We start from the raw sequence: 21177 nt of genomic DNA, 5'->3' as shown, positions 1-21177 counted from the left end.
ATGTATAGCAAGCTTAATATCGCCTCACTTGAACACAAATCTTTGGAAGAACTTTGGAAAAACTGTACAATATATCCAGACCTTATGTATGTGGAAACCAGTACTGCTAGGAACAAAAAAAGATGTATATGTATTTTCATAAGAGGCTATTACTTTACTATTACACAACTTTACTTCAGATTTCTTTTAAACAGTTAAACAATATCAGCACTTTTATTTTAGGTGCAGAACCTCCAAAAGATGAAACCTTCATCATAATGCAACGGCGTCAGATTCATCTACCACTTTACAGTATTTTATCAACGATAACAATAATAGGGATGATAATGGCCAGTACATTTTTGTTCTTTAACATCAAAAATCGGAATCAGAAGTGAGTATATTTATTTTTAATCCCTGAAAAAGATCAGTGACTGTGACCCATTAAGTAGCTGAGAATAAAGGTATGGGACCTGTTATCCAGAATGTTTGGGACCTGGTATTTTCCAGATAAGGTATCTTTCTGTAATTTACATTTCTATGCCTTAAGTCTGCTATAATCATTTAAACATGAAATAAAGCCAAAAGAAATGGGTAATTAAGTCTTAGTTTGAATCAAGTAATATAGTAAGTTTGGTTGAAAAAAGACACACATCTATCAAGTTCAACCTTGTAGGTCTATATACAGTAAAACCTGCCTAACTGCTAGTTAGTATCACGAGGAAGGCAAAAACAAACCTTATTTGAAGCCTCTCCAATTTACAAAAAAAATCCTTCCTGACTCCAAGATGTCCTATCAGACCAGTCCCTGGATTAACTTGTACTATTAGCTATTTTCCATAATCATGTATTCCCTTATTTGCTAAAAAGCCATCCAACCCCTTCTTAAAAGTTATCTAATGTATCAGTCATCACGAGAGAGAGAGAGAGAGAGAGAGAGAGAGAGAGAGAATGATACTTCTTAACGCTCTCACTGTAAAAAAAAAACCTTCCAATTATTATGGGGCATATTTATCAAAGTGTGAAGTTAGAGGCCACAACAGTCCAGTAGAGTTAAATTCCACCACTCTCGATTCATTTCTATAGCATTTTGAAAGGCATATTTATCATAGGGTGAACGTTCACTTTCAACCATTGGTAAATACTCTTTTAAAAATGCTATAGAAATGAATGGAGAGTGGCAGAATTTCATTCTGCTGTGGTGACCTCTAACTTTACTCTTTGAAAATTTTCCCCTAACCAGAACCTCCTTTCTTCTAATCGGAATGGGTGCCCATGTGTCAGATTATTATATGATCCCCTTATATATTTATACATAGCTATCTTCTCCAGCTTGAATAACCTTAGGCCAGTCTTTCTTCATTTTTTTTTTATTTTCCAGTACAATGTACTGCTTTATTATTCCAGAGAAAAGGAAATCATTTTAAAAATCTGAAATATTTGATGAAAATGCAGTCTATGGAAGATGACCTTCCTGTAATTTGGAATTTTCTGGATAACATGTTTCCTGATAAGCGATGCTATACCAAAAAAAGAACTTGACATTTAAGATCAGAGTCAAAAAATAAAAATAATTTTGTCACTTGTGAATTTAATGTACCTTGAATTATAAAATTATATCTTGTGTTCCTTTCATAACAGAATGATCAAGATGTCCAGCCCTTATATGAATAATCTTATCATTCTTGGGGGAATGCTTTCCTATGCATCAATATTCCTATTTGGTCTTGATGGATCTTTTGTCTCTGCAAATACCTTTGAAACGTTATGCACTGTAAGTAATTGTATGTTTAGTGTTTTTGTAAACTTGTATGAAGGGCTGGTTTTAGGGTAGGACAAAGATTTATATAGATCATGGTTGACCAGGTTTTGGCCTCCACCTGCATACTGTTTAGCCATGGTTCTAGCTCACTTATATCTTATTATGTTATCAAAGGTGAAGTTTCCCCCCTTGTGTCCAATAATAAAAAAATCATGGACAGTTTCTCTCTAGTGTTGTTGCCATCAAGAGGTCCAGAATGAATTTACATAAAATTTTAAATGCTGCAATAACTGTAAACTGGTGCACTTGACCACTATTTAACATTTTGGAACAACTTTCTACAGCTTGATATTTTTCAGAAAAATACATTAGGTACTCAAACATTTGCCATCCTTATAACAGATATTCTCAATAAAATTCTCTAAAATACTCTCAATCCCATTTAATTTGTACAGACAAGTGAATAGTTTCTTATTAAACTTCTTTATGAAATGTTTTATTTTATTAATGTAATAGACAATTGTAGAGTTGATTTTCTGTCTCTGGCAATTCCACTAGTCCCTGCTGCACAATATTCAAACTTTGCTTAAGCCTGTGGCCTCATATTCACAGCCTCCTAATGGAAAAGATTTGAATGAAGTTGAATATATAAGGTTTAATTGTACATAGCTACAGTAACTGTGCATTAAACACATCTAGATCACAGCTGGGCAGCATCCAAATTGCAGTAACTAGCCATTTCATAACTGCACACATGATTAGCTTGTGTTTTACTAGCTTGTTACTTGCTATTGAGCTGTATAATTTATGCTTTGAATGTCAGACAATATCATGATGCACCTTGGAGGGAACACATTCCAGCTGTAGCTACCGGCAAACAATCAAGCTTGCAACACTGCTTACATGCCTTTGTTTTCTATTGATTCCAATAAATATATACAGTACATGTTTTTCGCAGGAAATAAAATGTATTTTGTTGTTATGCAATGACAATATTTCCTTAATGCTTTGATAATATGAATATGTTTAGTATAGGCATGCAGTACCTCCTGCATTCATTCCAAACAGATTATAGATTAAAAGCAGGAAAAGCACAGGCCTTAATAGTGATTTTGTGGTTTGAAAAAAATCATTTTGGAAAATAAGACTTCCTCCAAAACATAGGAAAACTGGAATTAAAATTTAAATGTGGCACTATGATTTTATTTAAGCATTTGTAAGTTCAGTTGCTTTTGCCAGCCCTCCCACTGCCATCTGTCAAATACCATCTTTTACCATCTATGAAACAGGTTTTTCTAGCTTGCTGTGACCTCTTCTACATAATGCCACTGCAAATACTGCATGAAGAACATTCTCATAATTGCATCTTCCAAGAATATATGAGGATGTTTACAAAATGAATTACAGTTTTCAAATTAAATCCAAGTGTCTTTCCCTTTCTTATCATATTAGTCACTGCAAGGAATATTAAATTAGTCTAACATTTGTAATTTGTATTCACCAATGTGTGTATTTTTTTCACACGTCTAACCTGTGTGGAGATTCTGCTGGATCCCACTGTAGACAATGCAGTCTCAGTCAGCTCAAAATATAAACGTCCTTTCAAGACAAGAGTAAAAAATAAATATATAAGGCTGACAGAATTGTTTTGTGAAATATAAATATATTGTAGCTGTGGCAAGTAAATACTTTGATTTAAAAAAAATACAAAAAAAAAACTGCAAATATAGGGCTGTACAACCTCAGTTGTGTTTATTCAAAAAGTTTTTCATATTGACCGTACATTTAGGGACAATTTTATGTACGTTCTACCATGCGTTATAGGGCAACCAGTTAAAGAGAAATGGTGCAAGATCCTGATCTCACTCGGTTTTTCACAAATAATTCTGCTGGCTTGCTGCATAATGACTAAAGCTTGTTTTTTGACAAAAAATAAAAACTTTAAACATGTTTTTTTTTTCTTCAAATAGTTGTCGAGCACAGATGGTCAAAAGAAGTAAATTTGCCCCTTAGGAGACTTGTGTCTAAACACACTGCTTGCACTTGCTCATAGTTGCACCAAGGAGCATTGTGCCCACCCAGTCTATCTGAATGAACCAGGGCAAGTGTGTATTTTTCACAGGGGAACACTGAAGCTATTGCCACCTTGAAAGTGACGAATATTCTAGGGTTCTTGTTGTTAAATCCCTAATGCAAAAATTCTCAGTGCAAAGGTTGAAAATGTTAATTTTTTTTAACACTTCGGATGCAATCACACTCTGCTGTAAGACCCAACATTACACACTGAATTTGCACATTCTTACCATATACGAGGTCCTGAGTCTCCTTTGCAAGGTAAAAGGTACTGGGAATTACCTTTCATGGCAGTGTCTCCACCTAATGGAATCCGGGAATACACTTGCAGTGGCCCCATTAGGGCCGATTAGGCCACATTAGGAAACATTCAAACACACACTGTGCTGTATAACAAATACCAACTTTATATTAGATTTAAAGTCAAAGTAAAACATTGCAGTTAAATATATACATTCACATAAAATGACCCACTACCCTGGCGAACCTGTTGCAGACCCATCCTGACACCTCCCTGCCAGGCTAAGTTTAGCTCTCCACTCCTGATGGATAAAGAGTCTCAGTCCCTTTCCCCAAAAGAGCATTACTTTCCCCAGGCAGCACTACCTTCCCAAATACCTCTCTGGCTGAAAAGAGGTAAATTGCTCCCACGTGGCAGGCACAGCAACAAAGCCTGTTCACAAACAGGTGACACGCTGAAGCACCCCAGCAGACAGTCACTCTATTCTGCATCAAAGTAAAACTAGGAATGGTAGGGTCTGCACATGGCTCTGCATATATATATAAAGGTTGTGCAACAGCTACACAACCCTCCGGTATCTGCCAGACACACTGCATAGGGACAAGGCTCCAGCCCCTCTCAACACTCTAGGTTGAACCTGTAGCTCACAAGTAGAGGATTTCCACCATGTGTTTTCAGACCATAGGGGAATTTATAAATTTATAAATATTTTTTGAAGCACAAATGAGTAGAATTGAGTGATAGGACACTTATAAAAACTACATAAAATGTATAACATACAAATCGCTATGGGCATAGATGATTTACTTATATTAATTAACATAGCCCTTTAAAGGAGAACTAAAGCGTAACTTAACAAGTAGAAAGGTTGTATATAATGTTTTGGGCTTCTGTACCTACCTAAGGGAACCACAGCCCTTTACCAGGGAAGATCTGTGCCTCCAAGGATACTGCTATAGTTCCCCATGTTCTTTTCTGCTGATTCACCACACATGCTCTATGCTGCTATCAGTTCATGAGCTTAGGGACCAATTTACAATATACAGTACTCCTAGAATATAAATGTCGCAGTATAAGGGTGATTAGTAATAAATACAGATAATTACTACATGGCAGCATAGAAACCAATGCAACTAGCATCAGAATGTAATAATCACCATTGTTGCAATTTTGATGCTGGCGACAATTCATTGGTGTCAAAATGGGCGCTGGCATCAAAGTTGACAACGACGTCCATTAGTCAATGGGCGTCTGGTAATTGTCGCCATCGTCTGAATTGTTCGCCGACAGTGAAACACGGAAATTCTAATAAATTCGCCCATCACTAGTTTTTATGTCAGGAAGAGATGCAACAAAATTGTAAATAGCATGATTGATATACAGCATCTCATGCCCGCTTATCTTTTCTTTTACTGGGGAAGTTTCCTTTTTAATTTTTATTGTTAAGTAAATATAGTATTGTTTATGACATTTTTTTTCTAGTGTTAAATAATTAAATGTTTTTTCTCTAGGTCAAAATTTAGCATCTAAACTGGTATTTGGTTTTAAATTACATAAGTTCCATATAATCAGAAGTTGCAGAACATTTGGTTAAATGTACATTTACAAAATGTTGATAGCATTACAAGAATACTATGAAAACCAGAGAAGCAACTCACACATTTGTCAGTTTTCAGTTGGATATTTTGCTTTCCTACCAATGCTGGAAACACAAGGGCAGCATTAGAAATGATCTCATGCGTGTTGTAGAGTAGACTTCCAGGTGCCTGCTGAATCCAACAGGGACACAAATGTAAGTTTCCAAGTGAGCTGTTGCTTCTGGTTGACAAACTGGGAATTGGTGTCTGGCTGATTTGTGATCCTCTGTATTTTGTGAGAATATGTTGCCAAGCAAACATGTATTAACCCCTCCCTGTGCCAGGGCTATGGGATAGATTTATTTAGACACATATATATTTTTTTTTTGATACATCTACATTTACTAAGGCAGAATTTGTTTTAAGAATTATAAATTCAATATATACCACATTAGAAACAAATTATTGCCCCGCACAAGTAAATATTATCAGCTGCTGTTACAATCTACAAACAACCTATCTGTACTTTGAAATTGCATTTGACCACACCAATTCTGAGCATGTGTTAAGTACAGGGCTCCAACTGGACCTTCCAAATGGAGGTGCTTTTGATTGTATCTGCGGCATGGCCTTTGGTAAAGGAATGGCATGCCATATCAAACCCTTTATCTGGCAGGAACAAGTTGTGTCCACCACAGCACCATTTATTTCCTGGTACAAATACTTGCAATGGTGGACACAAAAGAGAGGGGGCAAGGTTCAGATGCAAAAAGCATGACATTTACTGCTTTGTTTTGGAATTTGCTCAGCGTACATTGTTCTAAAGTTTTTTGGTTAACACACACTTCCCCATTTTATAGATGCCACCATGCAATTGTTCCCTTTTTAAAGTTTACTCAAATGTAGCCCTCAATTTTATTACATTTTATTAGAAACTGTTTTTTTTTTTTACAAGTTTTAGGTGACAATTGCCAGAATTTACACCAGCCAGCATTGTCAACATTAGCAGTATCTTTTCAGATCATAAACGTTGCCACTATATTATGGGACCGCTGGTCGAAGTAGGGAGGAATTGGGAACAAAGGATCCACTGGTCCTACTTATACTATTTTTTGCTTTAGCTAGGGGTGCCCACACCATATAGTTGACACTACTACCCTAAGCATGCAATGTGAAATGGAGCCAATATCCGTCCAATTTGTTATCTTATCATAGTTTTGGCATGTTACTTTCTGGCCTTTGGCCACAAGTTTTAATGCAACACAGGGTTTGCAAATGCATTTAGTTGTTTTGATCATAAGCCATAATTAAAATTAGCCTTCTTTTGCATTTATGGGATAATGTAATAGGAGGCAAAGTGTAACAATCAAATGTTTTCTTATCAACTGACCAATAACTGCTACTTTTTTATGTTTTTATGAGTTGCCAGACATTTATCAAAGTTTGACGAAATAAACTCCCATCGCCTGCTGTCTGCTTAGTGTCACTGATTGAGACAGTAATTTATATGTCAATATGAAAGAAGCATAAGATAGTGTGTTAACAAAATGAAGTATTAAAATGAATAATAATAATAATCCAATTAATTTATATCACCTTTCTTTTCTTGTTGCTGTGGTCACAGAAATAATGTATTATTTTCCAGATCAAAACAATGTTAGTAATCATCTGTAACAGACAAACTCAATCTTATTTAACTGTTTTCCTCAAAGGTAAGGACATGGATTTTGACTGTGGGCTACACAACTGCATTTGGTGCAATGTTTGCAAAAACCTGGAGAGTTCATGCCATTTTTAAGAATGTAAAAATGAAGAAAAAGGTGAGTGTTTTAATCATTTTCACATGGTACATAAGTAATTATGCACACATTGCAATCTGCGTCCAAAATTCACCACAAATAAATGTGTGGGGAAAGAACATTATTGTACGAAACCCAGTGCAGATCAGGATATCAACGGGACTTCTGCCATTGACTTCTACATGAACTCGGCAGGTCTGAGTTGGAGTACTTTTTTAGTCTGACTTTTAACAACATCTGGGTTTAAGAAATAATTCCCTGCATGGGAGTCAATACACAACAGTTGGGATACAAGTCATGTTAGCAGGACTACTTTCACAGCATTGGCCTTAGAATAATTCTTAAGTGGATATATTATTGGGTAGGATCCTTCTAGCCTGAGAATGGGAATTCTAATAAATAAAGGCATGACTATACATTACTTGGCAAATACAAGGCAATTAATTCTAGGCCTATATTTGTAACATGGCAATGACCCTGCCCTCCTATTCTTCTTTTCTACTTTATCACACCAATCAACACTTGCCTTGAGTCATTACAAACTACTCATGTATATATTTAAAGGAAATATGGTTTATAATACACATAATAAAAAAGTTAAGGAAAAAAAGCACTAGGAAATGAGCATTTGGTAAGGACAGCTATATTAGCAAAAGAGAAGAATGGTATTATGTTGATGCTGGGGCTAATCTGTTCTTTAAAGTTTATAAACCCTCAGTCTTTTTATGTTCTAAGAAAAAGTACCAGTAATTGGAAAGGATAGTCCTAATATTTTCAGAGACAATTATAAATTGTGCAGAATCATATTTTGATTCAATATTCTCTTCTCATATGGCATCAAAAGGTCAATGCCTTCTATACTGTATATAGCTGTGGCAAGCATATTTTTTATTAAAAGGAGCAATCATTATGTTCTAACTCTGGGGAAGGTTATTTTATTAAAAAAATGTACGCACTGTTCCTCTGAACAACCAAGTTGGTAATATCTTGCTTTCAATATCTCTGTTCTGCACTATGATAAGCTGCAAGTAACAAGGCTTATCGTTTTTTTATTGACGAATTCATGTCGAACAAAATCTCTTTTTTTTTATTTAACTTATGTAAAACACAGGTGTATATGTGGTGTTCCCTATGTGTGCTTATACCAGTCTTTTTTGGGTGGATAGGACATTCAGTGTTGATTGGCAAAGATAAATGACCAGTACAAGAGATACCTGTTATAAGTTATCCCCTGGTTATGAAAAATCAGATGGCAATAAATGTTGTTTTGGGAGATAACAATGCACAACTAGTATCTCTGAATATTATCTTTATTTAGTCTCAAAGGAGAGCTAAACCTTTAAAAATTAATATGGCTAAAAATACCATATTTTATAGAATGATCATATTGCACCAGCCTAAAGTTTCAGCTTCTCAATAGCAGAAATGATCCAGGATTTCATACCTGTCAAAGCGGGTCACCATCCTGGAAAGTGTCTGTAATACTCACATGCGTAGTGGGCTCTGAGAATATGATGGGGAGCTACAGGAGCATCATTAGATGCCCAGACCTTCCCTGCTACAGGGCTGTGGTTGCCTTGGGCTATAGAGAAGCCCAAAACATAATGTACAACATTTCTAGTGTACTGCTTTAGTTCTCCTTTAAGGACTCATTTGTCTGTCATTTGAAGGTCAGCTCTACTGCATTTGCTTGTTATCAACGGCTTTCATATTTTAACTTGTAACTATGGATTTTTATAAGTTAGCAACGCATAGCAACCAATCAGATGTTTTTATAGAACCAGCAACCAGTAACTTCCACATATTGTTTGGAGTTACAGAAACTCGTGAAAACTTTCTCATTACTATTAGTAATTTACTAAACTTTATATACACAAACCTAAATGTGGGACTTAACCTCCATGTGCTAGGCTCAAGCTTACCTTTAATGACAAGTAGCCATACACTATAATTAAGATAAAAGGTAATATTTATTTACCACTATGCCACATGTACTTAAAACCATTTAAAATAAATTAGAATAAGCAGCGTTGCATTGGGGATAGGGATCCCTCTACCCCAGTTATCTATAACTGCCCTCTACCCCAGTTATCTATAACTGTTGATTCAATAGATCAAGGTGTATGGGACTGCATGCAGTTTGTGTTCCGTTATATGGGATGGCTAAACAGCCCCCAACCAGTGAAATATAATGCAGTGACAGAACCTCAGTCCAAATGAATCCTTGAGTAAATATACATATAGAGAGGATGAGTGTACGCTGTTGTGATTAACATTGGTGTGTGAGGCAATTCGAATTGATCATTCCCACTGATAGCGTCCCTAAGTCTGTACTCGAGAACTAATCAGTCCTGTGGGATAATAAGGTTGTGCCTGGGGATCGGTGTGTAAGAGCGGAGTCGGTGTTGGGAGTTTAGAACCTTCTCAGCAATAAAGTTTGTAATGTTCTGTGTGGGCATTCAGTATGACTCGCAGGGCCGGAACAAGCTGACAAGGCGCCCTAGGCACTTCGTCTGTTACCCCTGCCCCTCCCCCGTGTAATCTTGCTTGCGTGCGCACACACGCTCGCGACAGTGCGCAGGCGCGAGTGCGCAATAGGGAAACAAAGGAAAGGGCAGAGTCATGCCGACGGGAGGGAGTGACGAGGAGAGTGACAAGGGGAGTGAGGGAGTGAAGGAGGAAGGAAAGGAGCAGGGGAGCGAACAGCCCGGACTAGGGGTAGGTACAAAACTCTTGAACAGGCACCTGCCCAGCGCCCCCACAGCTTTGCGCCCTAGGCAGGTGCCTCTTCTGCCTACCCCTAGTTCTGGCCTTGATGACTCGGTTTTCTTAGTGATTTAGTGCGTCTAGTAGCAGGCTTGGCGACTCAACAGTCGTGATACTATGATAAATAGTGATGGGCAAATTTATTCGCCAGGCGCGAATTCTCTGCAAATTTGCGAGATTCGCCACCAGCAAATAAATTCGCAAAACGGCCACGAAAATTCGCTGGCGAAAATTCGCCGGCATAAAAAAAACGGACGCCGGTGTCAAAAACACTGAATTTTTTGCCACCGGATATGACATAATTTTAGGAGTATTGTCACGTGACTTCAGTGAGTTGCCTTCACGGTGTGTTTTTATTCCTCCCAGTAAGTGTGGTTTTACCGTCTTCAAATAACGGATAAAGCCTCCAGAGGCTGCATTAGTGATTTTTGTATCCATTTGGAAAATATACAGTGTCTTATTTTCTAGGCATTGACCGTCTTCATGGAGATATAAGGGGTAGTGATTTGGACAATAAATTGCTTCAATTAGAGACCACTTTTTAGACTTTTTATATATTTAGACTTAATACCTGTAAATCAGATTTTGGGCTTAATGGTAAATTACATTTTCAAGCCTTTATAAACAAATAAAGAAATAAGTCTGTGAAGCATTGAAACCACTGTTAGGATGGATTCTGACGTTTTATAGGATAGTCAATGACTATACCTTAAAGCTATTAGTGGGTTTTTTGTCCAGACCCAGATTGTTCTTTTTTCTCCCTTTTTTTTCTCCTTTTTGTTTTTCCTTTTTTCAATTTATTTTATTTTGTATTGTTATCCTTATATAATAGTGTTAATTTGGGATGACTATGAAGATTTTCATTCATCCAGGTCATGGTATATCTAGTACAGGTCAATCTAAAAACAACTGGACTTGCTGAGTAATCAATGAAGACGTTTCACTACTCATCCGAGCAGCTTCTTTAGTTCAACTGACTGGTGTGGGAAGTTTTCGGCATATAAAACTTCCCACACCAGTCAGTTGAACTGAAGAAGTTGCTCGGATGAGTAGTGAAACGTCTTCATTGATTACTCAGCAAGTCCAGTTGTTTTTAGATTGACCTATATACTAGTTAATTTGGGATTTTGTTTCAAGTTATATTTAAAATTTATTTAAAACGTTTGTTTCAAGATGTTATCTTAAGGGAACATATTTACAATGTAAGATTATTGCTGTTAGTTAGTATCAGTAGCTATAGATATTTGTACATTCGTAATTTGACTTCACCACCATGCCATAGTGGGAGTATAGCCTTAGCGGTGACACATTGTATAAATCTATATTGTATACATTGTTTCCTCCACCAGTAAGTTATCATGATAGATCCATCTACTTCTCCTTGGATAAAGAATGTTTCCAAATGGATACAAAAATCACTAAGGCAGCCTTTGGAGGCACTATCCGTTATTTGAAGACGGTAAAACCACACTTACAGGGACTGTGAGGAGTAAAAACACACCGTGAAGGCAACCCACTGAAGTCACGTGACAATACTCATAAAATGATGTCATATACGGCTAGCCGGTCTCTTGGCAAAGCCACGGTCGGTGGCGAAACAGATGTCGAGGTGCAGCGTCTGTGCGGGGATAAGTTGGATCTTTCCCCCATTTGAGGTCTATCGGTGCATTGGAAAAGGCATCATTGCGGTGTGAAATTGGATCTAATCATCGAGCGTTGAGTTATCTGGTGTGGGATACGATCATTCACGGTCGGTATAATCTTTATACTTTGGGGCAGGTCGTTGTTGGACTTGGAGTTAATCCTTGGAAAGCACAACTTATATGTTGGTTATAGCAGCGGCATTATTGATCATAGTATCACGACTGTTGAGTCGCCAAGCCTGCTACTAGACGCACTAAATCACTAAGAAAACCGAGTCATACCGAATGCCCACACAGAACAATAGAAACTTTATTGCTGAGGTGGTTCTAATCTCCCACACCGGCTCCGCTCTTACACACCAATCTCCAGGCACAACCTTATTATCCCACAGGACTGATTAGTTCTCGAATACGGACTTAGGGACGCTATCAGTGGGAATGATCAATTAGAATTGCCTCACACACCAATGTTAATCACAACAGCGTACACTCATCCTCTCTATATGTATAATTACTCAAGGATTCATTTGGACTGAGGTTCTGTCACTGCATTATATTGCACTGGTTGGGGGCTGTTTAGCCATCCCATATAACGGAACACAAACTACATGCAGTCCCATACACCTTGATCTATTGAATCAACAGTTATAGATAACTGGGGTAGAAGGATCCCTATCCCCAATGCAGTGCTGCTTATTCTAATTTATTTTAAATGGTTTTAAGTACATGTGGCATGGTGGTAAATAAATATTGCCTTTATATCTTATAGTGTATGGCTACTTGTCATTTAAGGTACAATTGGGCCTAGCACATGGAGGTTAAGTCCCACATTTGGTTTGTGTATATTTACAAATATATATTTACATATATATTTAATTATATGTGGACACTCCTAACAATGCAGGCTATTTAACCAATTATTGGATTTTATGATGCACCTTGCTTGAGAACAAACAGGTAGTTGAATTTACTAATCTTGCTGCTTCCTTTCTTCCTAACCTGGATAATGGGTTTATCTTAAAGCAGACATTTTGCATTGCAACTGGTTCTACATGGTTTTCTCATGCTCCTTCTTAGATTCAGCTCAAGAAGAACATTTACAAGCAATGCTCATAGTAATACACACAATAATAACTAGGTGCAATGAACTTAAGATATTTTATTTCACATATTTTATGTATGAAACTGAACTTCATGATATTATGGAAAACACAATGACATGTTTGAATTTCATAATCAATATACTGCTGACCAAAATATTCAACTATTTCTTGCCCTTAGATTATTAAAGATCAAAAACTACTGATAATAGTTGGAGGAATGTTGTTGATTGACCTGTGCATTTTAATTTGCTGGCAAATAGTGGATCCGCTGAAAAGAACAGTAGAGGAATATAACCTTGAGGTAAGATATACACTTTCGTCATTGTAATGGGATAAGGATTGTCAATTATGATATAATCTTTGCTAAATTGGTTTGGATTGCACTCAAAGGATTATAACAGTCCTTAACCTGTCAGCCCACTGACTGTGTCACTTACTGTACAGTATGTTGAGGTTTTGCATCAGGAAGCATTTCCAAGCAAAAAATATAGCAAGAGTATTATAAGCATGATGTTTTGAAGCAACATCATAATGGGCTAACAAGTCAGTTTTATGTGTTTAGTAAGTGACAATTAAAGCCCACTCGCTAGAACCTACCACATACTTTTGGATAATACATAGTCCTAGTTGCTGCAACCCGAACCTACCACATACCTTTGCATAACACAGCCTTAGTTGCTACGACTCTTAACATATTACATTCTGATGGTGTAGCCTTGTGGTTGCCTTTCAGTTTTGTCTAACATGATTCCATCACCCACATACCACATTCAGGATTTTATTGGCATATGCACACAAATACCCTGAGGGTGCACTAAGCAGGCTTGTGAGAAGAGGTAGGACAGAACAGAACCAGAGGAATGCACCAGCTGATATAGGCGCAGCATAAATTAACATGTATAGAATGGTCAATTTGTACTTTAGCAGTCACACTTCAAATACTCTTTCTTTCTGCAATATTCTTTTGTCTTCTTTGCTCCAAACTAGTCATGGTCCCCACAAGTAACTGTGAAACTAATTCTAATAAAATCAAAATGTACAATGCAGTAAAGGAACAGAATCAGGAAATACAGTTATTTTCATTGATTTTCACAAAATGCTATCTCATATTAATTTGATATTTGAATAGGTACAGTAGATTGCCACATTCATAAAAAATGTTTGTTTGACTTCTTGTATACTACAATCATTTCTCATTTCTAATTAAAAATCACTGTAAGATAGGTCTTGTCTTTGAGTATATCAGCAGGTGTCTATTTCTTTTAACTGACACTTCTATGTTCAATAATCCAAGTCAGATACAAGAAGCTGTCTACTATTGTTAAACCTAGAGAACACAAGAAAGAAAATTGGTTCCTGCTTGATGGACAAAGACTCTGTTTACCATCTTTTATGTGCAATAGTCATTCTTTAGTATGTCCTAAAAATAGCAATTCATAAGGTTTTGAAAGTGTTATTCTGTGCAGAGAAAGGGAAAGAGTTTTGTATGCTGCAAACGTAACCAAGCTCCCAAATACTATAGCCAATGGTGAGATGGTCATAGCCTGGGCAGGCAAGTTTGAGAGCTCTCTCCTAAAGTGATTGAGTCTCCTCTCCTTTCCATGTTTCCAGCTGCTTTTTATTCTGCTCATGTATGATATGACTAGAAGCTACAGAATTCAATCTTGTGATCTTAACAAGCTTCTGTTTCTTTAAGTAGTACTTCACAATTTTAAAGTGGAGCAAGAAGCTTAAAACACAAGAGACTTTAAGAGTTTATAATAGATTCTATAATAATGAATAATAGATTTGCAGGGCCCATTAGTACACTAGACATGCTTGGTAAGACCTCGCATAGTTCAAAACTTGCAAAAGCTTCCACATGGCTGCAGGAAAAATTTAAAGCCTGTTTTTTTCTGAGAACACTAAGGCATGTGCTGTCTTTTTTCACGTTTTCCCTTTAATTTTAAAGAATGCAAAAGCCATTTCCCTTCTGTCATCAGAACATCTGATGGCTGTGACAAAACATTCTTCTGAAATGTGGTATTAGATGTTCCAGACATAGAATGACACAGCACATTTCTGTACAAAAAACGTCCCTGGTCACTGAGAATAGAAATTACAAAATAAAATGATTTGGATTGAGAGCTTCATATTGCGCTGATCTAACAGTTAATGGCTCCAGCAAGAAACAGTGACTAAATGCAGACTTTAACAACTTCACTGCCAGCAGTGCCTGTAATGAATTGAATGAACTAAAGTATTCAGTTTCCCACTGCATTTATTGCTTGCAAAATGTATTCCTCTGAAAGATATGTATATCATACTACAGCTTACTCCATCAGCTCAATCAATTCTTCAGAGGCTGGAATAATGATATCTCATTGTCTTCCTTTGTCTACTAAGTTCCGGAATGAACCTCTCAGTAATAGAGTAATTTAAGGTTGTTCCTGGAAGTTAGGTTGTGACAAAGCCAGAAAATTTGCATTAACAAGCTATGCCAGGAACTTCTTTTCTCTTTGTTTCCTGATGCAAAAAAAGCCACATTAAGGGCCAGATTTATCAAAATGTGAGTTATTTAAATCATATTTTAGTATTGTGCTTTTAAAAATTCTACTGGAATAAATAGAAAGTATATGAATATTTCTGTGCTAAACTATAATCTCACATTTTGATAAATCTGCCCCTCAGTGATGTTTAGGCTTCTAAAACTCAAAGATAACGAAAGGAATATAGAAACATAAGATGCACATATTTTGTTCTCTGTATTTAAACAAATCTCAAGGGTTCTGCTACTCTAGTGTTTTAGGCTGTGCCAGTTATTGTCTGTTATATTCCTACATCTGAAGGGCGCATGGAAGGTGGCTGGCAGATGGGTTATATTTTACATTGGGAATGTGTACTTAGCACACAACAGCCAAATGCAGAACCTTCTATAGACATCACAACTCCCATCTGGCATAGGTAACACATTCACCCATTTCCAGCATATGTTCATAATGTAAGTTAAACCTCACCGCTCCAGCCATCTGACATCTACCCATCAGGTGCAAATATGAGAAAAAGAGATCCCTTACTAAAATTAGACCAGATTGAATTACTGTAAAAAATGAAAAGTCTGGTAAAGTCAATAACAAAATAAGAGAACCTGTGATTAATTTTGGTGACAAGAAGAATCTACCACTGATTTACCATAATGTTCTTCATTTCAGTTCCACAAGGGCAGTTACCTTTGCAAGCAGGAAAAAATTAAGATTGTTCTAGCTTATGTAAAAGTTTCATATCTCTAATCTGACATGAGCAGTGTGCAACAGAATCCATTTTTTCAAGGGAAATGATAAGTTGTCTTAGTGTGTTTGGTCTATATCTTGTATACATTTGTGTGTATTGGAGAGTTCAGCAGAGTGGCCCAGATGCAGATGTAGTCAAGAACACCTAATAACATTTGAAGACTTCACAGTATAAGCATTAACTTAATTAACTGAATTAACTTTGTTTGTATTGAAGGACACTTGTATGTATGTATGTATGTATGTATATATCAAAATTGGGAAGGGAACAAGATATAATAACTACCATGTGTGTGACTTTCTTCAGGACCTCTACAATGAGTGTGTAATGTACTACTACTTAAGCCGGAATCTAGAGTTAGGTTACTGGTACAGATCTGACTCTAACGAATAACAGGAGAGCCCAGCTAGTCCTGGTTTTAACAGATGCCCTTTTGGGGCCCCGGAACTTTCTCCTGCGGTTCTAGCTGGGATCCTACTAACTTCAGAGTTCAGAAGTTCCAAAAACAAGGTACAGACAAAGGTCAAGTGATGGGAAGTCAAAAACAGGCAGAGGTCTGGACTGGCACCAAGTTTCGTAGTCAAAGTGCAGACCAAAGTCAAAAACCAGGATCAAAAATGCACTGAAAAGCTTGAACAGGATCTGAGAAAACCAGAAGTCAACTTGGGCAAGGAGGAAATGACAGAAGGGGTTAAAAAAAAAGAGTTTTGGCACCAAATTATAGGAGGAAGTGATGTAATAGGCAGAAACATAAAATGGCGCTTGTGGCTTCCCAATGCAGTGAATACAATAGTGACATACTGTCAACTGTGCATGCGCAATTGGACAACGACTTCCAGCCGAGAACGTTGGTGCACAGAAGAAGCGGATCGACCCTCCCGGCAAGTGCACAAGAAGATAGAAGAGCCTACCAGCCCAGTGGTTCATCTTACAGAGTGTTTGCTTAAACCCTCATTAGATATAGGAAACTACAGATGCAGCCACTTTGGTTTGTCTGTTTGACACAGAATAACTAAACACAGATATCCCATTTATCTCATTTAACACAGAAAACTGAGTCACAACATCCCATCTAATTAAAGCATTCACCATTGTTCACAATGGTGCTTTGGTATGCTAATGGAAAGGTTAAATGCATTAAATGAGTTAAGATGACTTTAGATAACGCAGTTTCTTCAATTAACCATGAGTCATGACGCATTTATCTCACAAATCCAAGTGGCTTCATCTGTATAACCGTTCATAAAATCATTGTTTGAGAAATGTTTAGTTCAAAGGTTATTGTTCAATAAAGCCACAGAGGCACTGTATAATGGTAGAGCAAATGTTTCAGGACATTTAAATATTGCAAAACAAACAGGGGTTCAGAAAATCATAAACTAAATTCCATATTCATTTTACTTAAAGAGGAGAACAGTACATGCTGCCTGTTAAGTGGTTGCTATAGGTTACTAGCTCTGTTGAACCCTTTGTGGCTTTTATTAAATTAAACTGGTTAAGTGCATGTAAACTGTAATTGTGGTCTGTAAAAGTCTGTCTCACTAACAAAGAAGTAGGTAATAATTTATATTAGCTTTATCAAAAACTGGTAAACTTCCAACATTACTGTTACCCCAATATTCAAAGAGGGGCCCTTTTTAGATGTAAACATCTGCAGTTGCTATAGTTCTTTAATATTCTGTGTAAAATAAAGTGCCACTCAGTGCTGATTTTTAAGGGCTTTGTTGAAAGATCTTTAAGGGATTTGGTCATTATTGTTATTTCTAAATGTTTTACTCTGCAAATAATTCACTCTACCATGTAACATTTAATTCCTAACCCAACAAGTGTATTTTATTAGTTGGAATATTGGTGTGTAGGGAGCCATCTCAGGTAATTTTGCCTGGTCATGTGCTTTCAGAAAGAGCCAGTGCTGCACTATGGAACTGCTTTCTGACAGGCTATTGTTTCTCCTACTCAATGTAACTAAAGGAGTCACAGTGGGACATGGATTTTTCACTATTGAGTGCTGTTCTTATATCTACCAGGGAGCTATCTGGTTACCTTCCCATTGTTCTGCTGATAACCAGTCTTTAAACCGATGAAGTACTAGGAACCTGCACTTCTAACATATTTGAAGTTGTCTCCTGTCTATGACCTATTTCACAGTGTAGGTGGCTGCTCATGCTCAGTGAAATGATAAAAAGGATTTTAACACTTAAAAGGAAGTTAAAAATACATTCGTTCAAATAATGTGCATCATCTGCTGACGTCTTTTTCAGTCTCATCCTGCCTGACTTGGCTAACACAATAGAGTTTTTTTCTCCTTCTGAAAACTGCGCTATAACTAGAAATCGGATAAAGCTATGTAATGAAGGCCTAGGCACACATTAACTGTATTTAGAATAAAAGGAAATAATAGATCTTATATATTTAACAATACTTCATGAACAAGAATAATCCAGTCTTGAAAATCATGAAGCAACTCCTGTGATTTAATTGTCTCAATAAATGCATTAACACTTGCAGTCGTAGGGACTGTCAAAAAGCTTAGAGATAAAAATGCTAGGTTTGCTTCTATAGCCACAATACAGTAGTTGCCATGGTAATACTATAAAACTAACAATACATATTCTTATTTTTTTGTATGCCATTGTACACTGTATTTTTAGACAACCAAAGAGTGGGGAGTGAGTTGGAAAAGCATTTAAGAATAATTCCTGTTCAGTAGTTTCTCTTTTCATTCTCTGAACCCTATCAGTTTATTATGTGGTGAAAATGGCAGAACAATTTGCCACACATTGCCATGTAAAAAAACGCCATAAAACTGGTGTCATTTTTTAAGCGCTTTTTCTGTGCGCAGCTTGTCGGAACTTGCAAAGATCTGAAGGAAAGGAAACTTGTCAGTCACATGGTGAAAAATAAAACACGTTGATAAATTTGCCATTCACACAGCTTTTTACAACGATTTTTTCTGCAGATTTAATTTTACATGGCATGATAGATAGCCCCCTTAATCCAAAATGTAATTATTTGCTGGGTTATTGTACTGCATAATATGAGGATACATTCTAAGTAATTATGCGGAAAAGGTGCAAAGTAGTAAAAGGTGCTACAGTTGTAGGCACATATAGCTTAAAAGCTGCTATGGGTTACTGCACCTGTGCAAACATTTTGTCTTTTATTACATATGGTGGAATTCATTTTATTATTTATGGAAGAACACTTATACAGTATTTTTAACCACAAGAGAAGATGAATGGGGATAACAATTTATACATAGAGTATGTACATGTATGAACACATAGAAAACAGTTAGGGCTGGCACACAAAACTCAAACCTGCAGTCAGGAATATAAAAAAAAAGTATTGTTCTTATACATTTAATACTGAAATACACTTATTCATAGGCTCTAAGTTTGGTGGGGTTTTTTTTTTTTTTTTTTTAAAGAAGATTCAGTCTAGTCACCTTTTTATTATTGTTCACCTAACTATGCTTGTATCCTATTCCACGGCCTTACAGAACCATGGCTGGTGTACAAATAATTTTGCTCCAGAATACATACATTTTTTATTCATTCTATACTTTTTTTGTATAAATTGTGTTGTGGTTGTGCATGGAAATGTCTCAGAAAAGTAAGGTCAGTTCAGAAGGCTGAGGACAACAGTGGTATATCTAATCTTGGACATGGTTCACCATTTGTTTATTTGGCTCTTTTCAATTGTTCAGCAGCTAAAACATGCATTTTTTTACAGCTGGATAGGCATGCCAATTCTCATGTGCATTGTAATTCACATTGGCACATTAGAAAGGATGACTGAATAAGAATGGATCCGTTTGCAGTCCATAAATGTGGCCATAAAACAATTCTCACTTTACAGAAAAGCAAATGGAAGTAAAGCATTTTCATTTGTTATACTGATCCCAGATACCTTAAAAGTCATGAGTAAACAATCTAATAAAAGTATAAACTGGAAAAATCTGAAAAAAAAATTCTACTCTACAATATCCACTTGGTATAAACTGAAATAGTATCACTTTATGTTAAATTCCAATAAATACATCTGTTCGTTTTAAAGATGAACCCTTTGGAAGAAGGTGTGTGTATTTTCTCCAGACATTGACTTTTTAGCTTCTGGCCCATTTATGTGTTTAGACAACAGACTTTTTGCCAGTGTATCTAGGGACAACTGATGCATCCAGTTCTTTGATATTAACGTCAGTAAAAAGTAGAACAGGACAGAGTGACAAATTACAAGGTACCTAGGTGAAGGTGGTGAGGCATGCTGCTAAACTATACATAGTAAGAAAGAGAAAGCTTTATATCAGTTAGGTAAGCAAAGCAAACCAAGCAGAAATGTAATGGCAGAAAAGTGTTAAGTGATTAAATTTGAGTTTGAACTAGTATACTGCCATTGAAGAGATTTTATGGGACAATAATAAATGTTTATGAAAAAATGGCCTTATGCAAACTATCCCATGTGTGCTTATGTAAAACATATGAAGTACTTTCATATTCTCTATTTTTGTCAGTAAAAACCACCTGGGTTACATATGTTTTGAATTAATATTGTTTGTATTATAGTAATTTGGTCAATTTGTGCTACTAAAAGTCTTGAGTATGTGTTGTATCCCTTTATTATACAATTTGTAAAAAGTTAGGTGACACTTTGAAAATGTTAGTAATTCAAAATAAATGCATAAATAAATGCATACAGTATATGACTGATGAATTTAAAGACATGTTTTAGAGGAAAATCCAAAAGCATACAGTATAAAGCTTGTGAAAGTTTGCATTCTGGCTTATAAATAAAGAGGAGTTATATCCAATACAAATGATGACTTTATTTGATATATGTATTTATTTTCACCATACATTAATAGTTGTTATTAGCAAATGAAATAGTAATTACAGTTGTAGAATATTATTTAACGCAATTTTGAAAGAAGATTTAAATTCAGAAGAAAATGTCAGAATAGAGGA

At 36.3% G+C, this 21177-nt stretch overlaps 1 protein-coding gene and 1 long non-coding RNA gene across 2 annotated transcripts in view; one reads left to right on the top strand and one right to left on the bottom strand.

Moving 5' to 3' along the window:
* gabbr2.S (gamma-aminobutyric acid (GABA) B receptor, 2 S homeolog) overlaps positions 1 to 21177 on the top strand; it is a 338466-nt gene that overhangs the window by 253656 nt on the left and 63633 nt on the right. Inside the window, exons 10-13 of the mRNA XM_041567636.1 lie at positions 223 to 373; positions 1621 to 1753; positions 7345 to 7452; positions 13122 to 13244. Of these exons, the coding sequence (XP_041423570.1) occupies positions 223 to 373; positions 1621 to 1753; positions 7345 to 7452; positions 13122 to 13244 (515 nt within the window). The remainder of the gene's footprint in view (positions 1 to 222; positions 374 to 1620; positions 1754 to 7344; positions 7453 to 13121; positions 13245 to 21177) is intronic.
* Positions 1 to 21177, bottom strand: part of LOC121395083 — a 226075-nt gene that overhangs the window by 170995 nt on the left and 33903 nt on the right. The gene's annotated exons all lie outside the window — the stretch shown is intronic.

The sequence above is a fragment of the Xenopus laevis genome, chromosome 6S (genome assembly GCF_017654675.1).
Source record: "Xenopus laevis strain J_2021 chromosome 6S, Xenopus_laevis_v10.1, whole genome shotgun sequence".
In the NCBI taxonomy this organism is placed as follows: Eukaryota; Metazoa; Chordata; class Amphibia; order Anura; family Pipidae; genus Xenopus; species Xenopus laevis.
This window is presented reverse-complemented; position numbering and strand designations above follow the sequence as displayed.